Here is a 25,639-nt window from a genome sequence, read left to right as displayed (position 1 = left end):
CTGCAATGACAAGATCATATTTTAATGCGCTCACTGTGATCGCCTACAATGCTCATCATTGCAAACTTTCATGCCACAAAATAAATATAATGCCATAGATCTAAATATAATACTATATATAAAAAAGTGAACGATTAGTTAACCTTGAGAGCTTTAATAGTAAAAGCGCACAAAATTTTTTCGATAGAGTTCCACAATACTTATTTCATATACAAAGCTGTTAGCCAATCACAGCAGTGGGTGTTTACACTGAAATCTAACACAGACACACCCCTTCAAACAGAGCGTTCAAACCAGAGGCTGAAATCAGGGTAGTTAAATGCCTTTTATTTCTAAATTATGACATTTTTGATGTAAAAATAATACTAACATTATAAATGCACCAAATTATAAAACAATGCAGTTCATGACCCCTTTAATGTCTGCTTTCTGCTATCGACTATCGCTTGGCTACCGTTGGGTAAAGCAGAACTCCGCTGAACGAAGACAGAATTTCACTGGAGGTTGAAATCGCCAGCCTTCCAGATGTGAGCACAAGTCCCGTCCTCTGGCCCCGCTTCAAATGAAGAGCAAGACTTGCAGTGACCGACCCACCACAGACACAGTCCTCAGAGCCTCTGCTCCCCGTCCCAGCGGTGTAAAGCTTCTGGATGTTGCGATTGGCTACTGAGAGAAAGGCCTCGACTCTTTCTCCTGCTGGAGCAGTTAAGACAGCGCTGAGAAGATACCGTCCGTCCATGGGCGCAGTGAACACACCTGGGAAAATAAAGATTCAGATTACAGCAAAGGCATACTGGATGTATGTAGATTGCTACAGTGGTTGTTGTGTTTGAATAGCCTGACTTTGTCATACTCATATTCTAGTCAGAATGTGAGTCTGATACTGCTCCATAAGGCTTTGATTATGAGGCGTGTCTTAACCGAACTAGGAAAAAAAAAAACTCTGCACTCAATTGGATAGTTGGTAGACCTACAACTAATCAGAGGAACGCAGTAAGTCAACTACTTTGCATAGCATAGAACTTACTTATTTTAGAAGTAAAATAACGAGTGTTGCTTCTTTTACTTGGTCCTCCATGAGTGCGACCAAAGGAGTAACCACAACGACCATCAGAGCCAGCTGAAAAGTTACACTTTTGCCGAATCCTGTAGGAAGGATTCATGACATCGACAAATGTCTTGAATGCAGTTTTCTTCTCGTCTATTAAAATTAATGCGCTGTCGATTTATTTTACAACAGACGCGACAGCGGAATCTATACATCTCAATTCTCCAGCTGCAGTCATCTTTGAGGGAAACCAGTTAAGCGCTCTTTGATAACGTGATGATTACGTCCCTGCAGATCATCGGCCCATCATCGTATAAAGCCCGCCCTGGCAATTTGATTGGCCCGAACATTTTTTGACTGTTCATAATTACTCCTCAATGGATCGAGTCCAGACCGAACTTCCCGACCAAAAAATGTTGTGGGCGGAGTTCGGGCTGGCATCCAGGCTAGTGTGTGAAGTCAATCTATGTTTGTACATTTTCTAAAGACAAGTATTGCACACTTTTAAAGCGTACTAGAGAAATAATATGCTCTAAAATAATCTATTTCAGTGTAAATTGAATGTAGATATCATTCACTTAATTGCATGTTAGTTAACATTTATTTATTTATGAACATTTATTAGGATCAACCCCATGAGATGAAACATCAGCATACTAATAATAAACATACAACACACTCACAACCACAAACACACCCCATTGCTCTCACCCCCCCCCCCTCCCAAAAAAAAGTGTTATTTTATAAAAAAGGGGAAAAAAGGGGAAAAATGAAATTCACACATACATGACACACACTAAAATGCTAGAAACATAGACAAGTATATTCCGAAGATTTATATTACATGCAGCTAGCTGAACCTTAGAGTGCTTTTTAACATCTTTATGTCATTTCATTTTTAAATCTATTGCCTTTGAATATGGTTTATAAACTGCCGAATATACTGACAAGCATTTGTGATAAGCTACCACATTGGTGTCAATTTAGTACATTTAAAATATATTAACTTTAGATGTACAGTTAAAATTATAAAACAGTACTTGTGCTTTAGTATGTTAGCCATCAAATCAAACTCTACAAAAGAGTTATTTAAAATGTATTTTAAAATAAAACTTTTCATTTGGTATTATTGCAAATTACACTCTTAAAGGTGCTCTATGTATTTTTTAGCGGCCTCTATCTGTAATGTTTCAGATTGCAACCAATTTTTACAAGAGCACTCGTGCTCTTGCACGTGCTCGAACAGAAGAGCGAGCACTCATGGTACACGGCCACACTTTCAACACACTGGAGAAAGCATCACACAACATGCTGGAAACTCATGTAAACTCCCACTGCAACGTTACAATAATATCAATGTTATCAGCTTGACTGAACTAATGCTCCATGCTCATTTCAGTGTAAAAGTGTATTATAAACAATATGATACAGTAGTAGTGGAATGAGTGACGTTAGACGAGATCTAGAACATAAAATACAAGTTACATCCTAAAGCACCTCTTTTTGTTATTCATTTTAGAAAAAAGTTACATTTAGCACCTTTAAGAGTGTACTTAAGTGAGTTAAGAAAGACAGTCATGAAAGTAAACTTATTTACTTTTATATTTACTTTATCACAAGTGCATATTCAATAGAATCAAGTACTGTACTTTTATTCACAAGAGCGACTTTAGCAAACACCATAAATGAATGTCAAAAAACATGATTTTAAAACTGTGTACCTGTTTGTGGATCGTAGTGTCTTCCATCATTTAACAGAACATTGTTGAATCGGATGATTCCGATTTCTCCAGGAAATGGCACAAGTGTCAGACCAGCCGAAAACGACACATAGGTCATTACTCGCCCTTCTCCTGCATAAACACACACACATAATCACTTTCCCCTCATTCACGGACAATACAGCGCTGTAAAATACATGTGAGGTTTAGTTACCTGCAGCCATTTGAATGGTCTTCAGTGGAATCTGTGCTGTAGATAGATGGAAATACGGCATATTGTAAATATCCTGTAAATATCCTGTTCAATTTTATAACCACATATTTTGAATGTTCATAGTGTTGGGGACGCTGCTTTAAATAGAGGGAATGCATTGACGTCACTTTCCCGCCAGAACAACCCCGCTCAGCCTGACTGAGTGGCAAAAGTCAGATCTGTGTAACTGGATTTAATAGGAGAAAATGCAAAAATGTGACTAGAACGAACAATTTTAACAATTTAAACTAAATGTTGGACTCAATATAGTGTTCCTTACAACTTACTAAAGATCCAGTGATCCATGGATATTGACATGCAGCCAGGAATCGTGTTTCCTGACATTTATGTTTGCCTGATTTCGACACTGGGGAAATAAAAGCAATATAGACCTAAACATAAAGCAAATTTGCCTGTGAACGCTTTATATAAATACAATATAGGTAGGTCTAAATCCGGGTGATCACTTATAGCAGTGTTATATATCCTATATATTGTCCAGATCTAAAACTTCATAGTTTTTTTTTTTTTTTTTTTATTAAAACACATCCAATAATGTAGAATATGCAATGATAAATATTTAATTGATGAGTTGTTAATATATATAACAATACAAAATATATGGGTATGGGGTATTTTAAATACCAAAATATAAGGTATTTTATACCTAAATTCAGCATATTGACACAAAATGATAACTGCAAATCCACTTTTCTCTGACTGGAATCCAGTTGTTTCTGTGAATTGCTCGTCTTTCTATTGAGAATGAGGAGTTGATGTCATTGCCCCTCCCCTTTCCGCCATGTTGGTAGGATTCCCACGACAAAACAGTATTGATTACGTGTGTTTTTAGCTCGGTAGTAGAGGAGTTTCTCGCAATACCGCACTGTTTTACCATGCCTGGAAGTAACTGCTGCGTTAAAAACCGATAAAAACCCTGGTAACCGATAGCGTCACCTACCATCATGGCCGAATGGCTCAGACCCCGCCCAAATAGGCACGTGACTCCTCCTCAATAGCAGTCTGTAAAAATATACCTCAGATTGTTTGTTAAATCTAGTTGTACAGTCAATCGCAAAACTCTTTCCCACTTTATATGTGTTAGGTTTGTTTTTTCATGGCATTCACGCTGAGAACAAATACAGCCGCTCAGTCTTTTTGCCACTCACTCTAAGTAACTGCAGGCACTCCGGCCGACGGTGACGTCACGCGCATTCCCTCTATTATGGCAAGCTAGTGTTATAGAACTACAGCCCAGCTACTGAATTGAAAAAGTAACTACCAGTTAGCTTCACTACTAGTATAGTGCTACACAGCAAGGTGCCAAATATAGCAAAATCAACATATTTTTCAAAATAAAATTAAGAATATCAGAGCTATTTGTCCCAAAATCAATGACTATATAGAGTGAGAATGACTAATGACTATGTGAGAATAATATCATTAAGGATGATAGCATTGATTAACCAATAAATATACACCCCAAAAACTGACCACCCCTGGATCTGGTGATTTCATGAGCTTAAGGAATAGTGGATCACACAAGTTCACCTACTTCAACTGAAAAACTTAAAGGGGTGATGAACTGAGAAATAAAATTTTCCTTGCGCTTTTGACATCCAAGAGGTCATCATATTATAAGAATATCCTGTAAGTTTCAGAACTGAAAACGTCCTTATTAGTCCAATAAGACATTTTATTGACACCAGCCTCAGCAAACTAATCGTTTTTCAAAGTGGGGAACTATGACGTCAAAGAGGATAAAACACCACCCCGGCAATGCCTACTTCAACACGGCCGGTTTAGCCCCGCCCACCGATTCATGCATTACACCCACAGCTATATAACATAGGCCTACCTCGTGATGACAAACCAGATCGAGCTACCGAGCAATACAAAATATTGTGTAGTGCCTGGTTGTGGAAGAAGACAGTCGCTGCATAATCTTTTGCTGGATTCCAATAGAAATGCATGGTTAAACTTTATTTTTAATGACATTCCAGCTGATGAGGGTAAAACATAATATGCAAAACTGTTCTCCACTCACAGCAGTGGCCGTTTACTTCCAAGTCTTCAATGAGAAACACCCATAAAAACAGTGTGTTTTTGAGCTAGGCTCAAAACTAGGGTAGAAAATAGCCTATTACTTGATCATTTTGATGTTATTGAATGTAAAAACCTCAGACAACAATATAATAAAATTTAAAAAGCCAGTTCATGACCCCTTTAAGTTGAGTTGCTGCCTTAAATATAATTAAATTGGCAGAACAAGTCGTTTCCACTATTTTTTTTATCACTCATTGATTCATACTATTTCTCCATATTCAAATGTATCCCTTTCTGTGAGGAAAAGGTTAAAAAAAAAAAATACAATATATATATATATATATATATATATATATATATATATATATATATATATATATATATATATATTAATCTTCACAACAAGGTCTTGTTTGTTACCATTAGTTAATATTTTTTACATCATTTATGGGACATCATTATAATTATGTTAATATGTTAATATTAGGTAGTAAAAATACAATTGGCTTTATGCCCAGCTGCACTACTTCCTAAACTTCAGCCAGCTCCTTGTTTCCTGTCTGCCATTATTGGCCAAATTGATTAATTCAGGTGTGTCTGATTATTGTTGCCATGACTACTGAGGTCAAGCACACCTGAATTAATCAATTTGGCCAATAATGGCAGACAGGAAACAAGGACCTGGCTGAAATTCAGAAGTAGTGCAGCTGGGCATAAAGCCCATTGTCCATTGTTTCGTCATGTTATTTCAGAGTGCAATTAACTAATGTTAACAGATGAGTAAATATAGAAATTAACATTAACTAAGGTTAATAGATGCTGCAGAAATATTGTTCCTTGTTAGTTTACTAACATAGTAAACAAATGATAACAAATGAAACCTTGATGTAAAGTGGTCCCGCCATCTATCAAAAAGCTCAAACTCTGATAATTGGCAATTGCAGCCAATTTAATTTAGTTTATTTAGTAATTCCCCAACACTGTGTTCAGCTACAATAGAGTGTTGAATACCAGAAATCGAATCAGGACTGAGGGCAGCAGCAGGAATCGGAGGATAACCTGTCAAGAACAATACAACAAATACTGTGAGACAGCATTTTTCTGTAAACAGCTTTGTAATAGAACTTAAACATTTGCAATACATAAACACACATACACATGTGAACACAATTACCTGGTGCTCCTGCATAGCCAGTAATGGATGTCCCGCTCCCATTGATCCCCTGAGGGGTGCGAGATAAGATTTTGGTCACTCGAGGCCCTTCTTCCGCAGACGCCATGGCAGACAGTGATGGGAGTGGTTGAGATCCCACTATGGAAACTTTTACTGCTGCTGTACCTTCAGGAACACCTGGAGAGAGGTAGAAGAGTGATGGCTGAGAAGAAATAAAGAATGCCTGACAGCTAACAGGTGTGACTATACAACAATTTTTTAAGTCGTCTGCAACAGCAATAGTCTGCAAGCATAGATGGGCTCCATTTGAAGTTATCTGCACTCTTCACACATGTAAAATACATCTCTGCTCAGTTTGGCTAAACAGAAATGTGTTCCTTTGCGAAATCAAAGACTGAAAAATGAGAGGGCACAACACTGTATGACGGAAGTGTAAAACTCAGTTCCTGAAGGGCCACAGCAAAGCCATTTGGAGGCAAAAAGAAAAGAAAAAAGAATAAAACAGTTTTTTAAACGGACACTTCGCCCATTTGCAATAAGCTTTGTATCTTTAGACACCCAGTCATATTTTTGAATGGTCATGGTTTATTCCCTTATTTTCCTCTGAGATGAGAGAAATAAGGATTTAAGTGTTTTACTTCCTGCTTATTATGACCTAAAAATCGTCATTTTGCGTCATAATAAGCAGGAAGTCACATTTCATTGAAAAGTGTAGAGACTACAAACTTTAGCTCCTCATTATTCAAGGGTGTGGGACCCACTCACCCTACAGGCCTATTACAGATCAGTGGGTGGGACTTGGAGATACTGAAATCAGTATCCGCCATCGTGTTTGGAAGCTAAGCTAACAAGCGCTATGGAGATGGGAAGTAATAACAATGAAAGAAGAAACAAAACATGATATGAAAGAAGAGGATTTTGAAATTCTGCTGCTCGAATCCGATTTTTGTGGCTATCTTTACGAGCCGCAGTATAGTGAAGAGCAGCTGAGGCTGATGGAGGAACAGGAGGCGGCTGCCTGTCGCGGTCGAGGAGCCTGGACTGTCTCGAGCTGAGGCGGACTGCTGGTGCATGTGCTCTCACTGGGCGCTACGGACACAGATAGAGTCCGTCTGCTGCAGAGAATTTCAACGACGGCAATTTCTCCTGGACGAAATCTCTGAATCAGACGAGCACACGGACGTTTGTGTTGTGATGTGAACCATCCTAGTTTCGCCCTGACTGAACATGCCGGTATCATGCAATAAGTCATCATATAGAAAAAAATACAAACGAAGAGTAATTCACTAATGAGTTTGCCAATGTAAGTTAACGTTAACGGGGTTCATTGTTGTGGGAAGAAGGAGTCGGAAACCGGCGAACGTTTAAACAATTTAATAGTAAAATGAATAAATACAAAACAAAAGTATAAGCCAGCAGCCCCTCATTGACGACTGATATCTACACACAACAGAAACAAAACACAACAAAAAAATCAAGGCTATTTCTCACTCAGTCTGCAATTATATTTTTCAATTATTTTCTGTCTTTTCTCAGTCAAGAGGGCAACAAATTCAAAAATTATTTTACATTTCGACAACATATATGATTCACTTTTAATAAAGATTAATGTTGAAATGGGTGAAATGCTCCTTTAAGGAATAACATGATGCAATTCATTTCATGTATGATGCAATAAGATTTAGATTGCATCCTTCCAAATTCATTCATTGATTTATTCACCAAGTCAAAGATGTATTTTAGTCATGTCTGGTTTAAATTAAGATCCCTTGCCAGTATTACTCACTTATCCTCCACCCAAGAGGAGCTAAGCCAAGGGCCATGAATACAATGTATACTGAACCAATTGCATAGCTCGAAAACCAACAAACAATTTTAAGCATCATTTTCATTCTCAGCGACCCAGAATTAGTACAGTTCGACTACATTTATTTCAGAAGCTTTTTGGCTGTAGACCAGTGAAATCAACATCTGGTTCTCTTCAGAATTATTTTTAATTAAGTGAAACAGTCTGACTCCGAAATGATTCTTGATTGATAAGACACAAATTAACTAGGAAAGCAAAAGTGACTTGATGTTAAATGATGTGCTAAGATTTGCATAAGCCAATAGAAACAGAAAAAGCAGCTATAATAATCTAATATCAGATATTCGCGCAAATGTGCAAATGAAATTCTGCTTCAGATAAGTCTTAAATTTAATAAATCACAGAAGCGTGCTCCTCCATTCATGCGAAAGGATGGTCAGATCAGGTTAAAATCTCACACTTTAATAGTATATCACCTAAAAAGTTTTACATCTTCATTGACTTAAAAGTTCTGTGTAATCTTAATAATAAAAAATAATAATGTAAATGATGGTTTGTATGGTGGTGAGGACTGCTCGTTATTATTAATATTTGATTTAAGTGAAAGAAACAAAATCTTTTGACACCCCTGTTTTGAAAGGCCCTACTGAATTTCTGACAAATCGTTTTGGAGATTTATGTCTTTTAAGAAGATAGGAGAGGATAGGTATGCCTTGTATTTAGCCCACTTTAAAACAGCTGTATGGAGGTGTTACCAAGATAGCTGTCAAGTAAACTGATTTATTTTAAAGGTACTGGTGTATCTGCCTCAGAGTCCAGGTGTTTTTTGTGTATTTCTCACCAAATACTTTATGTTCAAAGAACCACAATTAGTCCAACATTGTGCTCAGTGTGTCTAGTTAAGGTCTTTTTAGCTGGGGCAACAATCAACAAAGAATGAACTAATAGTGCCAATGAACTAATAGTACTAATAGACCACTAGACCGCATTGTTAGAAGTCCTGAAATAAATTCAGCTGAGAGCTAAATGGTTAACAGTGAACAAAAATGCATATTATGATGCACAAGACATTTTTGGAGTTGCTGCACTGATAATGTGAATTACCTACGCTATCTCACGACCAATTCGTACGAATTCGACGCATGATTAAAAAGTGTCTAATTCGTACGACCTCACGAATTTGTACGATTTGTCTAAACCCACGTGATGGTTAGGTTTAGGGGCGGGGTAAGGGGTAGGTCATTCGTACGAATTCATACGAATTGGCCAATTCGTAAAATATGTACGATTTAGCTAAATCGTACTAATTCGTACGAGTGAGGTCGTATGAATTAGACACCTTTTAATCATGCGTCGAATTCGTACGATTTGGTCGTGAGATCGGGTTGGAATTACTATGAATTAAATTGGTGTGAATGCTGCAACTGTTATTCCTGCAAATATTATTCCTGCTGTCATTTTTGGTCATTTTACAGCTCATGTGAAAAGCTACTTTAGGGCCTGTTCACATATCGCGTCTTTTACACGCTCAAGTTCGTTATTTCAAATCTAGGCACGTGGTATGCCCGCTCATAATGGAAGCGACGCATTCTCGGTGCGACAGGCTTGGTTTTTCCAAGTGCGTCCGCCCCGCATCGAGATAAAAACATCTCAACTTTTCAGAATGACGCAAGTGCACCATAAGCGCACAGTAGGTCACTGTAAACGTTTCCAACACTACTTCCAGTTAGTTGCTCCCTAACAATGAGAGAAATAGAGGGAGCAGCTTTACATGTCACACCCACTTGTTCACATGACCTCATCCAATGACAGATCTCTGACACATCAACTTCATAGCAGTGACTTATACACAAAAAAACCCTGTGCTGAAACACACTCACACTCACACACACACACACACACACACAAGTTGGTACTCCTTTTATTTCAAGGACTTTCCATAATGCGTAATGGTTTTTATACTGAGCTAGTCATATTTTCTGTTCCCTAACAACACCCCTAAACATAACCCTCAAAGAAAATGTAAGTGCACGACACACCTCTCCTCATAAAATTGCACTGGTTGCCAATTGCCGGCTGCTTCAAATTCAAGGCACTGGTGTTAAGCTACAGAACAACCACTGGCTCTGCACCCCTATACCTAAACTCAATACTTCAGACCTATGTGCCCTCCATGAAGGTCGACTTGTGGTGCCAACCCAAAAAGGCACAAAATCCCTTTAGATTAACTATTCCATGCAGGTGGAATGACCTGCCAAACTAAACTCCGAGCTGCTGAGTTTTCTTTAGCCATTTCCAAAAAACACTTTTTCATCAACACTTGACTCATTAATACGAACAATTGCTGTTCTTTATATCTATAAAAAAACTAACTGGATCTAGTCACACAGCACTTCCATATTGTTGCATTGTTGTTCTATCGTTCTCCTCATTTATAAGTCACTTTGGATAAAAGTGTCTGCTAAATGATTAAATGTAAATGTACCATATGTAAGGGCAATATATCAATCAATACATTATAAATGTGTTCAGCATTCTAATACAAATATTTTTTCTGATTTCCTTGACTATTTTAAGTCGTTAAGTGAGCAGGATATTTTAAAATATAACGCATGACTTCTGCATGACTGTATTATGATACTAACTATCTCTGAAGAAGTCTGAACTGGTCACTTGACCCCCAAAAAATTTGGGTCGGATTTGGGCCACTTTTGTCTGCAGTGTGAACGGGACCTTAAGGCGCTTTTCCACTGCATAGTACGGTACGGTTCGGTTCGGGTACGGCTCACTTTGGCGCTTTTTCACTGCATGGTACAGTACGGTTCGGTTCGGTACGGCTCACTTGTGGTGCTTTTCTACTGCATGGTACAGTACAGTACGGTTCGCTTCAGGTCGCTTTAAATGGTACCTGGTCTGTTGAGGTTCCAAGCGTACCGTACCGGTACTAAAATGTGACGTGAAACACTGCAGATCACTGATTGGTCAGACAGAATCGTCACTACCAGCGTCACTACTAGCGTCATTGGATTTGCGACACGAGACACGAGACACTTTTTTAGCAGTATTTTGTTTTGCTGACATCAGCCTCATTTTAAACACATTTTTCCGTGTAGCAGTTAAAAACAACCACGTACCGAGAATCAGGAACACCATCCCCTCGATAGCCTCAATTGTTCCTGTGTTGTGGGTTTGAAAATGTGGCGCTTTTAAGATGATGTCATGGCAGTAGAGGAGCATGCAAATAACGATCAGTCCCACACACTTTGAAGGGGTACTACTGCAGTGGAAAAGCAACCGAGCTAAGCGAACCGAACCGATCAGTACCGAGTTGAGTCGTACCATGCAGTGGAAACGCGAAGCGAGCCGAACTGTCCCGCACCAAGTCGAACCGTAATGAGCCGAACCGTACCGCACTATGCAGTGGAAAAGCGCCATTAGTGAGACAGACGGTGTCTGAGCACTCCCCAGCTCTACAGCACCCCCTATTTTCCAATGTAAATCTGTGGTGAAAAATGGAACTGCAGCGAGCTCTAATTGAGAGCCATAGGGTTTTTAGACTACCCACTTATTTTCAAGGTACCTTATGTAAACCTAATAACAATATCAATCTGCTTCAGCTGTGTCTGCTCTGCATCAGGTCATTAACTAGCTGGCATGTCTATTGTTCCTATGTGGAGTAAAGAATCAAATGAATGAAAGTATAAATCATTTAATTGAAACATGCTCATGTTTATAGCCTTTTTATCTCTCTTCCTCAGAGGAATTTCTCAGCAACTTGTAATGTTCTAAAACAACATTCGGAGGCAATAAATACACAAAGGCAATTTTAAGATAGCATTCTATGCGGGTGAACATTAAAAGCAACCCTCAGACAGAATAACGCAATAATGTCTGCCAAACGTTTGTCTGAATGTGTGCAGGGATTAGAATATATAAAACTTACAAAATGTTTATCATAAACTACCACTAATAATCTGCCAATAAAGCAACATTTGAATAAAAATGTAACATTTAAGAGAGAGAGTTTTTTTTAACTGTCAAACAACACCCTTTGATATTAGAATATAATAGAAATCATCTTAACAAAAAGGAAAAATACAGGGAGAGAATGTAAAACATTATGGGACACCAAATGATGCAGTGGTTATTTCAATATCCACTTTCCCAGAATGGAGTTTCACAAAATAGACCTCCAGATAAGATCTATATAAATACAAGTGTGAGCTTTGAGAGATGTTGAAAGGAAACTACCATCCCACAGGTCAAATGTCACAGGTCAAGAAGAATAAGTGACTGAAAAGGAAAAGCGCATATAACTAGCACAGCTGCTCAAACAGGATAAAATGCAGGGTCTGTTCCATAAGTAAACATAAGATAATAAGAAATATTTTAGTTGTATGTAGGCAGCTGACAATATTATTCACTCAACAACAGAGACTGAATCAATTTGATCCACTTAAAAAAAATAATTTTGCTTTTTTTAGTGCTTTTTTATTTATTTATTTTTGTTCAGTAACAGTGTATCTACTACAAACGTCCTTATATTCAGGTTCGTGATGCATTGGATTTCTTTATAGAGCTCTTAGGTTTGTCCTTTGGGTTTACTTCAAACAAAGCTAAGTTTAAATCACTTAGTGGCTATATCTTATGCCATTGGATTTTTATACATTATTCTGAACGCTTCAAGGTAAAACTGCAAGATAACTAATATGTCCAGAACATCTTGTAAATTACGAACACAAAACCCCCAAATGAGAAGCAGATGCCCACATTCATGCTCACACAAGCACAGACACACAATATAATCTCATAAAAGTCCAGACATTGCTCTGAAGCCTGTCCAGTTGAAACATGTGTGTACAATTAAAACGTAAAGGGGAAATGCTGCTACTTCCCCTGGGAGTTACCTGCTCACAATACATAAACATTCTTCTGCATTTAAAGGAAATCCCTCTAAAACACTACCTTATGTACACTTTAGCCTACATTTGTAGTGTGGAGTTCAAACAACAGAAGCTTCCAGACCAAAAGGAGACCTGCGGATTTTGACTAGTATTACTGATAAAAACAGACCAGGGGCCAGTTGGATAAACATAGCTACTTTTTTGTGTCTTAAGAACTAGTCTGAACAACTAGCTGTTATCCAAGGAGAGTTCAAAAAGGATAAATCTATTTATCTATTTTTTATGTAATTGATCAGTTTACATGACTCAACTACATGAGTTCAACTACATGACTAACTGGTAAGACTATAGTCTAAGCAGTTTATGCAACTGGCCATAGTTTCATATTGTGTTATAGTCTGCTATATATTATAGTGTTATGACATCATAGATTTTTGGCCGCTTTATTAGATAATGGGGCCAATTTTCAGGGACGAGAAGTTTTAACATTACTAGTAAGTTACTGTTTCAATGCTATGTGTGAACAAAACACAAGATTACCAGTATGAGCATGTACGAGGTCAGGATGGGTTGGTGTATAAGAAATCATAATGATCTGATGGAGATGATGTGATGACTGCATACTGTTTACAGTAACATCTGTCACTCGAAAGTCAACAAAAGTTGTTAAATTGGGCAAATAGTGAAACAAAAGTGCTTCTCATTTGTGCAGAGTAAGAAAAGGGCACAATGTGTTTAAAGGTCGTTTTCATGATTGACAACAGTTTACTGATATTTCGGTGCTGATTATGTGTGAATGAGTTCTTAAAGTCAGCATGAAACGGAAGTTGAGATGTGAAACGGCTTCTGAAATTAGAAAAAAAAAATGTTGGGCGGGGCTTGATTTCGTCCTTCGGGAATTGATTGGATCGTTGGAGGTTGGGTGTTGGGCAGTCTGAGAGGCAGTGCACTGATAGCTGCACACTCATCGGATCTGGCCACACCCTTTCGCCATGGCACGTGACCAAAAGAGAAGAGAGGTCGTTTTGAGGGGGGAGGAAAGGGTAATGTATATTTGATTAAAGATTATATAAGGTTACATGAATTTAAAAAAAATAATGAAGTGCACAGATAAATCATTTAAAATAAACACTACAATATCAATATCACGTATAAAAAGAAGATTTGTCAAATTTGATTTCATGCTGGCTTTAACAGCAAAAAGATTGAATGCTGTTCCTTGCATGAACAATAGATGTGGTGTAGTTACTGAAAAAGTCAATCTGGAAATTGTACTCTAATTTACTACGATTTATTGAGTCAAATTGGGTTGTTGGCATATCAATAGCAAATATACATTGCACTGCACCACAGATCTGAAAGACCAAATGAATATTTATAATCAAGGGACCGTTAAAACGCTATAAAAAATGCTTTTTGAAAAAGTTATCATTTGTTGCTAACCATTGCCAATGCATCAACAAGCTAGTCTAATGCAAGAAAATCAGATCACAGATTTTCTTGAAAAATGTCAGAAATATTTACCTGAAAAAGTGAGTACTAACATTAAGAAATGGGAATATGGTGTAGAATAGATTATGGAAAATGGTACATAAAAGCAAAAACAGTCCTATCTTCATTTAAAAAAAAAGTTGGTTCAATTTTTAATGGTTACAAAAATTCAAATCATTTTCTAATACTTCCTTAACCTTTGACTTGATCACACGTAGAAGCACGACTTCCGACTTAACTCATTACTGTCTTGCAGTTTTAGGATTTCCATCTTTTGTTAGTTGTGGTTCCAAAAATGTGCTTTGTGTGTGTTTTTTTACTGTCCATTTCATTAAGAACTTTTTTTTTCACCTGCAAACTTTTTCAATAATTTTCTACATTAACATTAACATCTACATAACTTGTCTTGTGTACTGCTGCATCTAAATTGATCATGTAAACTAGTTGTTCAGCCCTTCGTTCTTGCATATTATGGTGGAGAAAATCTCAAGTCCAAACTGATGTCTTTGTCTCATTTTAAATAAACACCCTCCATCAATTTTCCAATAGAAATAGGCTCCTGAAACTCCAAGTCCTTCAAGTACGATTGCCCATGCAAATACTGCACTGCTTCTTTGGAAAAACTAGTCTGGAAAAATTACAATTACAAAGTTGACCCAAAGTTGACAACATTCAACCCGAAAATAGACATATAACCATTTCAATAACTCTGAAGCTATTCAGTTAAGGTAAAAAAAAAAAAACTGCATAGAGCTGCTTTGAAATATAAATGTTGTCCCCAGAGGAGCATTGCTTACCTGTAGGTGCATTAGGGATCCCATCCTGTCCGTCTTTTAAAAGGTGTGAATTTGCTTTAAACACGTTGATGTCTCTTGTATGTGTTAGAACTGTATTGTTCAGTTGACGGACGCAAGTCCACAAGCCGGTAACGTGTTTATTCAGTCCATCTTTAATTCGTTTGAGACTATCAGATATTGGCTCAAACCGTTCGCAAATGCCTTCAATGCCAGCCACCCGTCCATCAAGACCATTAAGCAAGCCATTCATTGTCCTCACTTGTGCTTGGCTTTTCCCAAAATCCACGTCTAGATTTTCCACCCGTTGCAGTAGAATTTCAAAAGTTCTGGATTGATTGAGGTCTGGTACAGAGATCTCGCTCTTAATCTGCTGTGCAAGAGAGCTAACCTTGTCCTGCAGTTGCTGTGTGTGCTTTTCTAAGACATCTAGGCGTTGGTCATGACCTAAAACTGTGCTTAGTAGCTGTGAAGTGCTGTTTTCATGTTGAACAGCATTTATTTTCTCTTCCAAGGCTATGCTTTGATCTTCCATTTCCTTAAGTCTTTCCCTTCTTAGTTTCTCCTCAAGATAGAGGCAATGTACCTCTGTACTCTTTTCCGCAAGACTAACCCTTGCCTCCAGAATATGCCCTTTTGCATCAATCTGTGCAAGGGTGGCATTCTGCTGCCTAATGGCATCTTTCAATATCTGCTGGGTGTCCTTGAGATTCTGGACCTCACGACTGTCCATGCCTGGGTCTTTTCCAATGGGAAGTTGGAGACGCAAGTCTTGGATCTCTTTGCGGAGTTCAGTCTCTTTAGAATCAAGGAGCTCGGCCAAGCTTAAGTAAGAGGTTTCTTGTTCCTCACACTGCTCCTGAACAGACCGCACTTTGTAGTCACATGCATTCTTCATGTCTGCTATTTTGATGTCCATTCCTTGAAGAAGCTCCTCACGAAGGGCAGAAAGCTTCTCATTGATGTATGCCTGACATGGACACTCATTGGTTGCAGCAGTTGAGGAGGGTTGAAGTGGTCCAGTACTGGCTGATTCTGTTAGTCTGTGCATCTGTCCATCAATGTTCTGGATCCTAATCTGCAGATCTTGGATACTATCAGTATTGGAACTGATTGAGTTGGAGAGCTGGGTAATGTGGTTTTGCAGTTCATCAGTATCTGATGATAAACGGAGGTCTGATGGCAACACAATGGTCTCAATTTCACCCGCCTTGACATCCTGTGGCTGTTGCAAATTCCCCAACGTGTTCAGAATGAATTTGGTAACATCTTCCTGTAAATCTAACCGTAAGTTTGCATTGGCTGACGTCATAGCTTGTAGCTCTAGTACTGTCTGAGAAAGACGCTCCACCTCTTCTTCTAATACCTGAACTCTGCGACTCTCGTGTTGGCGATCTCCATAACCTCCCAGTTGAGCGTTGTGATGCTCTTTCTGAGCAGGTTGAGACCATGGATGTGTCTCAGAGAACACTTCTGGTCCTAGAACAAACCAAAATTACATACACTTATTAGGGGTGGAAATTACCCGCGGACCCATGATACAATATTATCACGATACTTGAGCAAAGCCACGAGATTTGGGCATTCGTTAAGGTAGAGCTTATTGTTATAGTGAAGGGTAGGGTTAGTGGTTGGGGCGGTATAAGCGATCATCCGCGCTACCCTTACTTCGGGTCTAATGCTGCTGCCCTGGCACTACTGTCCTCAGACTCCTGTGACGTATTGTTCTGTGGTTCTGCAGTTATATATATCTCGCTGTCTTTTTTAATCAGTCATGTTGTATTATGAACAAGTACGCTGGCAGTTGCATTATGGCATTTTATAGACAATTTTTTTTTTTCTAATCACAAGCAAAAGTTTAGTTGCATTCAAGTTTAGTTGCATCCAAGCATGGACATTTTAAACCAATGATTTTAAACCATTCTAGCACAAGAAGACTTGTGCGTTGTTTTCTTTGCTGCACGGAAGTCCGCCTCTCACAATGAATAGTGCGCAATAAGGAACTGAGTTCTTTTTTACACTTGTCTTTTTGCACTCAAACAGACAAATACATACAAAAGTATGTCAAATATTCTCGCAAACACAGTCATTATGTCTTAAATGTACCTAAACAGTTGACAAAGAAAACGCATAATAGTATATTGGATCAGTGCAGCTCTTAAAGTGACAGTAGCCTAATATTCCTCATGCCGTCTCTTTAATAACGTTAAACAAACAACAAAAGACAGATAATATTAATTCGCTGTTCTTTACTAAAAAACTTTTGTAACTATACTTGTAATGTATATTTTATTTACGAAGTGCAGTGTAATTTTACATTTTATATATCTGAATACCTGAAAATCTTAAAAACACTGTTTATTTCAATCATATCTTTGTTTAGTTGTATTTATTTGTGCAATTGCTTATTTATTTTTTATTTTTATTACAATTTTTATAACACTTGATGATGTTTATTTTTTTTAATAACTGAGTGTTTACTTGTCTTTATTAATGCTTAAAAAATCATATAAGTTAGGCTAGTTGTTTTTACTATTGTATTTTTAAATCAGGCAAAAGTTCCTTATGTAAGTGTTGTTTAGCCTGTTGATTTTTATTCATGGTCTTCAGCTACAATGAAATGTTTTTCAGTAATACTTAGAATAAATGTGAATGATATCCAAGTTATTTTTTACCTTAATGGAATTGAAATTATGAATCAATAAGAATAGGAATCGATAAGCAGAATCGAAATCATTATTATTCAAATGATACTCAACCCTACGTAATATATTAACATTATTATGTCAACATAGTTTCAAAAAACTAAAGAGGCCTAATTTAATTGTTTGCAACCATGGATTAATTGAAATTGTGGTAATTGTTCACCTGAATTACTTTTTATGAGTGTACTAATATAGATTAAAACTGCAGTCCATAACTTTTTTGAATTCAAAATTTAGTACATTTATATAAGCGTGTACATTATGAATCCATATTCCAAACATTTTTGTCTTATGCTCAATCACAATGGTACACCTATAAAAAGTGTTTATAAACTGATGGGAGCTTTAATCTACGTGTCTTATGCGGTTAATAAACAGAACATAATATAAATATTGGGACTATTTTAGACTGGGATGGGTCGTCCCACTGTGGAATAGCCCAGTACCTGCGTGACTCATTAAAGACATAAACAGAGAGAAGTTACTTGGGCTACAATGTTCGTCCGCGAGACACATGCAGTTCTGTTTATTAACCGCAACAGCACCAAAAGTAATGGACTGCAGCTTTAGATACTGCTCATTTAATTTTTTCCAAATCCAAAGTAATTAAAAATACGCACCCAGTATACTTTGTTGTTGACTGTTGGCAGAAGGGGCATCTGGACTTGGTTCCTCAACAACTTTGTTTTTTTCTGGGGTAACTTTCAGCTCTGTACAGTCATGACCTTGATATGCTGGGCAACACCTCCATTCCAGTTCAGTCACTTGTTTGTAGCCTATTTTGTACATGGGTCTCAGGGGAGTATGATACCTAGAAAGACAGTTATAAATTGTGATGGTAAAAGCAAATATACGATTCAATTTAAACTAAGAAACTAAAAGTATGCACTTCACAGGTGTCTGTAATACAATACAATGTTTTGGCCTCAGATTCCTAGACACTTATCTGTAACTACATTAACATCAAAAAAATGTCTCCCACTGCAAAAGGGTTGACATATAAGTGTCCAGGTTGAGAAAAGAATTGTTGTTTAGCCAGCATTGTGTTATTCAGCTACAATGAAATGTTTTGGTAAGACTTTACAATAAAGTTTCATTCGTTAACATTAATGTATTAACTAACATAACCTAACAATGAGAAACACATTTTTTAATGTATTTGTTCATCTTTGTTAACGTTAGTTAATACAAATACAGCTGTTCATTGTTTGTTCATGTATCAGTAAATGCTGAAATTAACATTAACAAAGATTAACTAATGCTGTAGAAGTGCAGTTCATTATTAGTTCATGTTAACTAATGTAGTTAACAAAGTAACCTTATTGTAAAGTGTTACCAGCGTTTTTATATAGATTTTTCCACAAAATGACTAGAGCCAGACCGATATATCGGCCGATATTAGGCATTTTCCAAAATATCGGTATCGGCAGTTATAATGGCCGATAAATGAATATTTAAAAAATAAAATAAAAATGGACGAAACACACTTTAATCATCTCTCCTTGGCCTGTTATATTGAAAATGTATGTTTTACAATTTGCAGTATGACGTTATCTATTGCTAAATTATGGCTCATCATAGACTAGCTAACCACAAAGCTACCTAATGCCACTATCATCAGTGGAAGACCGCTAACGTTAACATTAATGAGCTTGGAAACCAGAGTGAACTTTTTATGCCTAAATAAAGTAATGATTACTGTATTTATAGCTAGAATATCTCTAGTTACAATCCCTGCATTGTAAAATGTAAGTTATACTTGCGAGGAGTGAACATTTAGACAGAGAGAAAAAGTATCAATTGTATCTTGTGCAGAAAAGTTAGCTTTTCTTTTACACGTGTGTGAAATCCAACAATATTTATAATAAAATTACAAAACAAACCACAAAATATAATAAAAAATATCGGCCGATATATCGGAATATCGGATTTTAAAACCCAAAAATATTTGTATCGGTATCGGTCTTCAAAATCCTTTATCGGTCGGGCTCTAAAAATTACATTTAACCTGAACTAACTTCGTTTATAAAAATGTATAATTATCAGCAGAACCAAATGTCTTTACTCGTTGTCCCGGCTTATTAAACTGGGGATGGAGAAAGTATTTAAACAAACAAAAACAAAAGATTCACACTTGACATTAGTCTACCACAAGTTATACTAATATACTACGCATGACTGCTAAGCAACACGTCCTGAATGTGTGCAGCATGTTTCAGAGAGAGCAAAGTGACAATATTAGTCCGGTGAGATTTGAAAAAAATCGTATAATTCGTCGTCTAACCACTCTGTCCGCAAATGGAGGCATTCCTTTTTTTCATGAGCCATGCAAACATAAACAAAGTGCAGAATTACGTACATCATTTATTATGATTTACTCAAACAGTGACACACATCTGGAGTGCAGCTTTAAAGGCAAGATGTGCATGGACATGCGGGACATTCTAATTGCAACATTTCTTAAAGCTTCTCTGGAAAATGTACACAAGCTAAAACCGTTTAGTGCGGCCCCCAGCACTTCAGCGGTCATAAATAATTCGGATACTGATAAAACAGTAATGACCTGCCAGTCGATGGGTCTAACTTAACTGCATTGCTTGTTCTAGGAGTAATTCCACTTCAATCTATTCTGATCTCATCTAATCTGATCTCTGGTCACTTCCAGCAATAAAAGTGTCTATGCAACCCCCCCGGCCTACTGCACGCTCTCCAGAGACACTTACATCAGCCCTTGCGTGCAGTCAGGATGATGCGGCGGACAGGGCAGGAGCTGCGGCTCCATGAGGTTTTCGTTCGCCGCCAGCACAGTGCATGTCACGTTTTTATGCACTACAAATGCACACCAGTTTCTGCAAAAGAGTAAAGAACAATCAAAACAAACACTGTACACCCAAGAAAATACCCAGCTAAGCGGGAACATTCTCAGACACTTCTGGCAAATTGTTCCACTTTTTTCTTTATAGTTGGATATTCGTCTAACTTTTTAAAAATGCTGCAGAACATTCAGAGAACATTCAAAAGTAACATACCCATAATGTTCGCACAGATGTTGCTCATTTAATGTTTGTAGAACCAAGAAAAAAAGCTTTTATAACCTTTTAAAAACTGGACGTTTTGCACATTCAGATAGCATTCAGAAAAAAACTTCATAGCTTAATGGGAATGTTAACAGAATGTTCTTAGACCATATTTTATTAGCTGGGTAGCACCCATTACCAAATCCTCTAGAAGAAATTACTAATTATTTGGAACATAAGTAAAGTAAAAAAAAAGCATAATTGAAGCAAGACAGGAGAAACCATATGTCTGTGAGGAATAGAGGAAAGTGGGTATGTTGTAACACTTTTTGCTTCAGGATCTGCAACTCAAACTTTTATACAAAATACCCACAAATCCCCAATTTAAACCTCTGCAAGAATATCACATTTATGGTGCGACTTTGTTACAATCTACCCCACGATCGGGGTAAGTAGTAAAAATTAAGAAAAAGCAGTGGCCACACCATACAAAACCCTTCAAAACAGGTTTGTAGTTTGTAAAAACAGTAGACATGTAGTCTACTACACTGTAAAAATGAATATGCTTTATCTAATCAATAGAATTGTGGCAACAGATTACAAGCAATATTATTAGTTAAATTTAACAAAAAAAGAATTGAGTAATAATTAATTAAATTATTCCTTAAAAGTTAACCATTTAAAATGAGTAAAGTTTACACCAAAAAAAGTTAACAAAATATCTCACTAACAAATAGACGTCAAAGATTAATTAAGAACTCTTTATTTTGATAACTCAATGATTAATGAGAACTCAATTTGTATTACTGTAAATTTAATTATTAATATTGCTTGTAATCTGTTGCCACAATTTTTTTGATTAGATAAAGCAGTGTACTGTAAAAAAAAAATCATGATTTGTTAGAACTTTTTTCTTCTGTCAAATCAACTTAGATAATTTATGTGGTTCAGGATCAGATAACATAATATTTTGAGTTTCTTATTATTAAATCAATCTCCTTCATTGTATTAACTCAATTTTTCAATTTCAATGAACTTAAAGTTTTAAGGCAACCAAGTTAAACCAACAATATTTTTTACAGTGTAGAACAAACTTAGAGTAAAGTACAGTATTTACTTTATGCTTAATGAACACTCGGCTGACTAAAAAAACTGTCAATATGTGTGTGAGTTTGTGTGAATATTCTCAATCAGTGGTGAAAAATGAATGTTGTTAACCCTTGAGTGTAGGCTTGGTGGAGACGTTTAACACTTCCTTTGGCTTTGAGTTGCCTACTGGTCCAAGGTCTCACCTTGGCAGAATCCTCACCACTGGCTTTCAACTTTGTCTTTGCAACTGATCTGACTGACCAGCACTTCTTTGAAACCTCATGAGTTTTTTGTTTTTTTTTAAATGACACTGGCAGGCACACCTCGATCTATCTTTCTTTTCCACTGTCTTGGCATTCTGTAAAATTATTTATAAAATAAACTGTTCGTAGACATATATAAGGGGATTGTTGAAACACTGTTTTAAAAGATGTGTAACACCTCACCTCTGTCAGCCAGTGTTTAGCTTGTCATGATGCGTGGAAATTGGCAGTTAAAATTCATCATATTTTGCCCTGATGAACTACAATTTAATCTAATATAAACGATTTTATCTGCAAAGGTTTAAGTAAACAACAAAATATAGTGTTGGTCAAAAAATGGTCAAATGTGCCAATTTATAGCATAGGCATTTGGGATCTGTAAGGAAGTGAGTAATCCTGATTTGGTGGTGTTAAAACTCTCCCTATGTATGTTACAACTATACCAGTTCTGGGCTTAAATCAATAGCCTATATCACTGCATAGGTTACCATTTTTTGTCATTTAAGGTTATGTGACTTGAAATGTTACAGTGGAGTATATGACTAGGGATTCAGTGAGAAAAGGAGCTGTCTTCTTTTAAGTGGGGCCTGTATAGCATAATAATAATAGTGTGAGGGGGAAATTGATAGGCCAACAAATAAGGATGAATTTAGAAGGGAGAAACCCAACTCATTTTGAAATTATCCAGAGCTAGTTCTATAGGAGAAAATAAACGAATTATTACCAGTTTACCCACATCAAATACCTGCTATTACCTGTTGACATAAAAACAATCGTACTTATAGTGTACTTACCTAGAAAGTACTGGCTAATATAAGGTAAGTACATAGAACAGGGGTAGGTTCAGAGTTAGTACTAGTTATTACCCAGTAATTGTAGTAGTTACTAAAATAAGTACATAGTATTGTAACTGGACTGTGAAAGGAAGCGTTACCAAACAATCTTGAATAAGTTATTCGTTAACAGGTTAAAATGTTAATGTTAGCGCTAGTCATTTGTCCTGCATTAGTTTCACATTAATTACGAAACTGTATCAAGTTTATAACTAGTTCTCCAAAGGGATGCTATTTCTAGTTCGTTAATCTTAGTTAATGGTAGCCTACTGTACACATTTGTTCCTGCATTTTTAAATTAATGACATGTTTGCACAAATATGCTGCCATTTACTTACTTGTTTCGTTGTCTTGAAACAGAGCTGGAATAAGCACTGCCCTGGAACAGACTATACCTCGACGGAGTCCCGTGAGCCAAAGGAAAGATTAGACTAATAATAATAATAACCCCTGCACAGAAGTCCACGTAACAACCAAGGACGCACTTCATTTCAAATCACTCAACCAGAGCCAGCATCCACCTTATTCGAGTATTTAAAATAAGCTCAACCAAAAATGTTTTTAAAGTTTCTTGACAGGATGGCAGTGAAATGTGACAGTGTTGAGTTCGCTCGAGCTCCCGCCCCGCAGAGCGCGCGCAGCTTTCTACTGGATGCTGCAAGCGCGGTATCAGGTTCCCAACTTCATTACCGTTCGCCCAATAAATATATATATTATTTTTTTTCTGAAGGCCTAGACTCTATATTAAACTTAAATACTGCATTAATATTTTTTTGAAAAAAGTAATATATACTGTATAGAAAAATATATTTTCCATGGCAAAAATAGACCATAAATATTGCATAAATATTAATCAATCAATCAAATCGTCTCAAAATACTAAATTACAAATAATAAATATTATAGAACAAAACTAAATTGCATCGGTTTTACTGGGATGGAGTAAATTGAATTTTTAGGTGTCCGGTCACTTTTGACCAGGAAGATAACAAGTGTGACTCCGAAACGAAGAGCACCTGAGGGAGGTGGTTTCTCTGTGTAATCACTAACACTCTGTGTAGTATATACTTACATGCTCTTCAGGTGATTTTTTTTTTTTTTTAAATGCAGTTGTCAAACGTAAAAAAAAAATAGCATGTTGGTTGAAACCATGTCGTACAATCTATCCTTAGTAAAAATGTAAATACTTTCACTAGATGCATTCTATTGTTTTGGGGTTTTTTTTTTTTTTACTAAAAATGCTGCTGATACAGCTGTTATAGTGCTGTTAACAATGTCTGTTTATGTTCCCTCTAGTTCAGGGTTGTCCAAACTCGGTCCTGAAGGGCCACTGTCCGGCAGAGTTTAGTTCCAACCTGCCTCATCAAACCTGCTTCTAAGTTTTTAGCATGTCTAATGACCTTCAGTTAATCAAGACCTTGATGTGTGTTTAATTTGGGTGAAGCTAAACTCTGCAGGACAGTGGCCCTCTATGACCGAGTTTGGACACCCCTGCTCTAGTTGATCATGATTTTTGCAAGTTTGGTCATGGCACTGATACATTGTATGAAATACCAGTCTTCCATAAAACAACAGTTTTCTACCAAGTCTGCCAAATTTCTGCTGGTTGAAGACTTTGGTGGTGTTCAGATGTGGAATGTAGTGGAATTTTTGTTTTTAACAAAATGTGTTTTCTCTCTAAATTCATGCTCACGTAGTGTATTTTTAATATAATGTATTATAGCCTAATAATATACCTGTCCAATAAAGCTGTTTTCATGTCATATATTATTTTTTTCAGACAATAGAACAAGTGGCTATAGTGAATGACACAATTTTGTATGTTAAAAAAATATGAATTGACTGAGAGAGTTCGGGAACAGGATGAAAACTAAGTAATAAGCACAAGAAGCAAAGAAATGGTCAAACTAAATTAGTCAAACTTTAAATATAAAACAAAAAAGAAGCAGATAAGTGATAAGTCCATGAAACTCCTCTCAGCCACTCACTAAACCTAACTTTAGGGTCTGAGTGTCCGCTGCATAATCCATGGAGATATGCTTAAGCCTACTGTATATGTGTGGTAATTTGCTTAGACTTTATGTGTCCTGAGCCAATCAGAGACTGCAACCTAAAGCAATGACGTAGCTTAGACCTGGGTGAAGGGTATAATTGCGGTGATCTTTTAACTGTAAGCAGGGTGGCCTACAAATTCCTGAATTCTGCTGATGAAAGTAGAAACTATCTTAAGTAAATCTTTTTATCTTCTCTTCATTCATCATATCTGGTTCTTTAACGGTTTAGGCTACATTTAGCTTTTTTGAGAATCAAACTTTTGTTGATTAGAGCCAATAAAAAATTCTATTGTGTTTTTTTTTTTTTTTATCAAGGGAACCACCGTAATGCTAACTTCCGGGTTGGCCAATAAGAACCTAATATCACTGCAACGCTCTGTAGACATTAAACAGAACATGCATTGAAATGCTAGTGTACACTGTTTTCATGCATGTGTGTG

General features: G+C 36.9%; 1 protein-coding gene across 1 annotated transcript; it reads right to left on the bottom strand.

Annotated features, from left to right (window-relative positions):
• Window positions 1-313: 313 nt before the first annotated feature.
• emilin2b (elastin microfibril interfacer 2b) lies at window positions 314-23,915 on the bottom strand. The gene is made up of 9 exons (XM_039668961.2): window positions 23,484-23,915; window positions 20,667-20,792; window positions 18,564-18,754; window positions 15,242-16,717; window positions 6,243-6,419; window positions 6,080-6,127; window positions 2,984-3,019; window positions 2,770-2,901; window positions 314-756 (listed from the first exon to the last, which is right to left on the bottom strand). The coding sequence occupies exons 1-9, from the start codon at window positions 23,633-23,635 to the stop codon at window positions 440-442; spliced, it is 2,655 nt and encodes an 884-aa protein (XP_039524895.2). The 5' UTR covers window positions 23,636-23,915; the 3' UTR covers window positions 314-439.
• Between the last annotated feature and the right edge of the window lie 1,724 nt (window positions 23,916-25,639).

This window comes from Pimephales promelas, chromosome 1 (genome assembly GCF_988280905.1).
Source record: "Pimephales promelas chromosome 1, fPimPro1.hap1.1, whole genome shotgun sequence".
NCBI lineage: Eukaryota > Metazoa > Chordata > Actinopteri > Cypriniformes > Leuciscidae > Pimephales > Pimephales promelas.
Note: the sequence above shows the minus strand (reverse complement) of the source record. Positions and strands in the feature narration are given on the sequence as shown.

Coding starts and splice junctions, on each gene's coding strand:
- emilin2b (XM_039668961.2), bottom strand. CDS start 23,635: ATGAAGTGCGTCCTTGGTTGTTACGTGGACTTCTGTGCAGGGGTTATT. Junction 18,755..20,666: donor GACTGCACGCAAGGGCTGAT/GTAAGTGTCTCT, acceptor CTGTCTTTCTAG/GTATCATACTCCCCTGAGAC. Junction 16,718..18,563: donor TCAACAACAAAGTATACTGG/GTGCGTATTTTT, acceptor GGTTTGTTCTAG/GACCAGAAGTGTTCTCTGAG.